Below are 4,738 nucleotides of genomic sequence, written 5' to 3' on the forward strand. Positions count from 1 at the left end.
TCTCAATGTTGTCATCTTAACTGATAGTTGTTTTTCAAAAAGAAGATTGCTTGCTAATTAAGCTTTCTTTACTCATATAAATACCAAAGCCTTTGACATCTGTTATCAGGCTACACATATAATTCCAATCCATTGCATACATCTTTATATTATTAAATTTTTATATCATCACTTCAGTTGGTAAGCTATGATTCTCATGGAACTTACATATCTCAAAGAGTCTAGAGATAGCTTCACTGAATTTAAGTTTTGTCTCTCATTATTTTCTCTGTGTATGGACTAACGTGAATTCCTGTGGTTTGGTGATAGAGTAAGGCTTCTTCAGACAAAATACTGACAAAGATCCAGAGACTGCTATGATCCTGAGGTAAGATTTTGAAAGTATATTGATTTCCCTGTCAAGTAAATCAAATTGCAGCTAGTACTTGTCTATTTTCTTTTCCTAAGGGTCTTTCACAGTTCCTACTCATAAAATTATCACTGAAGGGAATTTCCTTAATATTATCTGATTTTTCTTTCTTTAAAATATATCTAGATCTGGGAATTGACAAAATTCTGGGAATTGATTGCAGGGAACTTGCTTTGCCTTTTGGTAGTTGCAATTAAGACTTGATCCACTGTATTCAGAATTTAATTTATTCAAAAAAAGTAGGATCCAGGTGGTTACCCATCAAATCTACTCCTGGATGCATTATGAGAATTTAGTCACTATGAAGGATATCTCCACACTTGTAAATTATAATAATCATCATGACCTCATTGCTTTTTACTGCAGTCATCTGGATAGATGTTTCTACTAATCCCTAAGATCTCCCACTTACATTGTGATAATCTTACCAAATTCTTTGGGAATCTTCTAGATCCCCTTGTGCCATATCATTAATTTATTGATATATATATATATATATATATATATATATATATATATATTATGACAACAGTGAGATACCACTTCACTCCTGTGAGAATATCATTCATCTGAAAAAAGTAGCAGCAACAAATATTGGAGAGAGGTTGTGTTGAAAAATGAATATTGCACTCTTTGTGGGAATGTAAATTGGTCCAAACCCCATGGAAAACAGTCTGGAGAAGTCTCAGAAGACTAGAAATGAACCTACCCTATGACCCTGCAATTCCTCTCCTAGGGCTATATCCTAAGGAACCAAACATACCCATCCAAAAAAAAATCCATGTATATCTATGTTCATAGCAGCACAATTTATAATTGCCAAAACCTAGAAGCAACCCAACTGTCCAACAACAGATGAGTGACTGAGTAAGTTGTGGTATATATACATAATGGAATGTTACTCAGCTATTGAAATTAGTGATTTCACATTCTTCACCCCATCTTGGATGGAACTTAAAGGAATCATGCTATGTGAGATAAGTCAGAAACAGAAAGATGACTATGGGATGATCTCAGCCACAGGCAGAAGTTGAAAACAAGATCAGAAAGGAAAACACTAAGCAGAACTTGGACTGGAATTGGTATAATGCACCAAAAGAAAAAAAAACTCTAGGGGGAAGGGGGAGGGTTCAGGTCCTAGAATACAATGGCAAAGGACATAATATGGGCTGTATTATTATGTGGAAAACTGGGAAATGTTATGCATGTACAAATTGTTGTATTTTACTGTTGACTGTAAACTATTAATCTCTCAATAAAGAAATTTAAAAAAGATTATTATGATGCATGATAAATCTACATTCATACTTTATACTCAGCACATTTTTATTTTTTTGTATTTATGTATTTATTAGTAACTTAATATTGATTTGCCACCAGAGTTCTATAAACTACAGCAATTTTCCCAAGGTTGCAGATATGGGGTAACTATTATTTCTACAACTATCTATCAATATTTGTATATAATTGCCCTACTCTTTCCTTAAAGGTCCTGTCTACTCTTCCTTTCCAGGCTACACATAACCCTATTACTACACCCAAATGTCCCTCTCTTCTTCCTACTCTCTCTTTGGCTCTTGATAGAGCTGAAGTTCAGAGACCTCTTTTTTTTTTTTTTTTTTTTTTTTTTTGGGAAACCAGCTCACGTTTTAATTGTGACATTTGAAAATTGTACAAGTGTTTTGATGCCTACCCCTCCCCCCATATGCAGTCTGTTAAAATGACAGGAAACACACCAATCACAGGTTTAATAAGTTTATCCTTTCAGTTCCTATTTGCAATACCCCATATTCCTTTGAAATACCAGACAGAACAGCAGTAGCCAACAGTGAATTTAGACCTTTAGAGATTACAAATTCAGCTTCTCTTGAGCATTCTGTGTTACAGTGGCACATGTCCAAAACTGGTACCTCCCTGTAGCTGGGAAACTGAGAAAAGTACCAGAGAGGAAAGCATTCTTCCCCACTAGAGGAAGAGAAGAAATCACTCTTCAAATCCCAGCAGACCTGGCTGTGAGATCTTTCCTCCTGTCCCATGTTTTCAGACTTGTTTTTTGCAGTGGACCAAACAGAGACCAAAATCTAACCTGAGTTACAAGAAACAAGACAGTGATGGCTGTAAGGGAGTGGCAGGAGTGGCTGAGAGACTCCTTCAGCCCCCCAAACATCTGATATATGTGCTTCACAGGAAAACAACAATAAAAATAACAAGTCACAAAATACAACAGCTAGAATTATAAAATCCATTTGTCCCAGGGTCCCAGGGCAGTGGGTGGCAGGTGGTGGGGGATGGGGTGTAGGGAGAGATGGCACAGGGAAAACAACTTCCTCACGTGGGTCCAGGCACAGGGGCTGGCTGGAAAATGCTAGAAAAGAGCTGCAGAAACCCGAGGTCCTAACTGGTGTTAAAAATCCACATGCTGGTTTCAGGAAGAGGCTGCAGCCTTCCTTGTACCAGAGACAAGAATTCCAATTTCTCAGAGATTGGGAATAGGCAGTGGGCCCTCGGTGGAGCGGGTCGTGCCTTCCCCGGTGGGAAGGTGAACACAGGAAAGAGCTGCCTTGGTCTCTTCCACTCCCACCCGCCCCTCCAGATGCCAGGCAACTCAATGGCCTGCAGTGGCCTTCAGTTTGGCAGGAGATGGATGTGGTGAAGGGAACTTATCTGCAGAGACCGAGCTACTCAGGGCAGACTGCAGGTAGACCGTCTTGTGGAAGAGTCTGTTGCTTAAGAAAACCACCAAGGAGAAGAGGCGCAACTGGAAAAGGTAGGCTTTACCAGGGGTCTTTGCTTCATTAGCGCTGATAATGAATAAAGGAAAGAGGATAGAGAAGAGGCAGCCACTGATAATGTATGAGGACTGCATTGCAGTGAGGAAAGCCAGGGGCAAACCAAATCCAAAATAGTAAGGCCAATTCCTTTCTATGTTTGACAACCGCTGGTGCATTTCAATTCCTTTATTAAACCAACGATATTCAAAGCAATACAGTGAGTAGAGAAGGGACATATGCAGGAGACTAACCAGTTGACCAATGAGATAGATGGGAAAGAGACTAACAAACATCCCCTGAATGAGGAAAAGCGCCTGGAGCAAGAGGTTGAAGAGCATATCAGCAATGATTTTGCTGACACTAGGGAATGGGTGAGGCTTCCTCCCTGATACCTCAAATGCAAGATCAGCTATGTCTTGAAACCATATAGCATTCACAACTTTGCTAAGCACAAAGAGCGGGAGCACCCAGAGAGCGCTGAAAATGGATGTGAGGAAGAATTCCAGCCACGACCAGACATCTCCATGCAGTGATGGGTCACCAATAATCTGGGCTGTCACTGACTGAAGAACAGGAATGAACACTCGATAAAACAAGAGGAGACTGAACCAGAACACTCCGCCATTCCAAGCACAGCACTGGAAAATTCTATTGACAATCCGGGGCTCACTCTCCTGCTTCCTCTCGATGCTCTGAGCTCTCCTCTGTGCCAGGACACTGCTTGCCCGTCTTCGGCGCTGCTCTTCTCTTTTCTGCTGAATTCGAGCATCTAATTTGGAGATTGTACAAATTCCCCAGATGGAGTCTTTGATTCCCCGGGCCAGGTCCTGGAGAAAGGTCTTGACACTGTCAGCCATCTCGTCACCACCAGCTACCAACTACACAGAAGAGAGCGCTGTGGCCCCTGGACTTTCATCATGAAGGACCCCTCAGCTCCGCCGCCGCGTTCGGCTCCAGCCCGCTTCCCGGCCCCTCGCGGGGCCCCTCCACTCCTCGGCGCCCGGCCGCCCACTGCCGCCCGGGCGCTCCCAGGGCCCGGGCCGCTGCGCCCGCACTCGTTCAGAGACCTCTTATCTTCTTCCTCCTATCACTTCTCTCCCACTAGTAGTACATATCAAAATTATTTTTGTGATGCAGAACGTAGGAGTTATAGCTTCTTTAATTGCCTCTTTGCTAGACATGGAGATTGGCAGGTCAATACACACCCCTAGCCTGATTCTATCTTTCCTTAGTGGGGTAGAGCTCTGGAGAGGCAAGGTTCCAGGACACATTGTTGAAGTCATCTGCTTAGAGATGTAGGGATGGAATCATGGTAACATCTGCAACGTGGGTGGCTGAAACGTGGCAAGATATATAGTGGGACAAAATAGCTAGTGAACAGGAACCAAAAGGTAGGAACAGAAAAGATGAGACTAAGGATTTTAGGAAGGAAGGAAGCTAGGAGGTTCATTTTAGACAAGTTTCTAGGGGGCCATGACTATCATAGTTTTTTGCTTGAGTTTGATGGTTAAAGTGAAGTTGAATAAATATTGTCTGAGAATATGGTGTCAGAGTAGAG

At 41.9% G+C, this 4,738-nt stretch overlaps 1 protein-coding gene across 2 annotated transcripts; it reads right to left on the reverse strand.

Moving 5' to 3' along the window:
• Positions 1-2,151: 2,151 nt before the first annotated feature.
• LOC103117745 (etoposide-induced protein 2.4 homolog) lies at positions 2,152-4,230 on the reverse strand. Of its 2 annotated transcripts, XM_060175167.1 has the most exons (2): positions 3,367-4,230; positions 3,137-3,254 (listed from the first exon to the last, which is right to left on the reverse strand). In XM_060175167.1, the coding sequence occupies exons 1-2, from the start codon at positions 4,035-4,037 to the stop codon at positions 3,137-3,139; spliced, it is 789 nt and encodes a 262-aa protein (XP_060031150.1). In that variant the 5' UTR covers positions 4,038-4,230. The 2 variants fall into 2 exon arrangements, with proteins under 2 accessions (XP_016045773.1, XP_060031150.1); XM_016190287.2 differs by having other exon boundaries at positions 2,152-4,230.
• Positions 4,231-4,738: the final 508 nt, after the last annotated feature.

This window comes from Erinaceus europaeus, chromosome 16 (genome assembly GCF_950295315.1).
Source record: "Erinaceus europaeus chromosome 16, mEriEur2.1, whole genome shotgun sequence".
In the NCBI taxonomy this organism is placed as follows: Eukaryota; Metazoa; Chordata; class Mammalia; order Eulipotyphla; family Erinaceidae; genus Erinaceus; species Erinaceus europaeus.

What these genes read in the sequence shown, in the direction of transcription:
- LOC103117745 (XM_016190287.2), bottom strand. Translation starts at nt 4,037, where the DNA reads ATGGCTGACAGTGTCAAGACCTTTCTCCAGGACCTGGCCCGGGGAATC.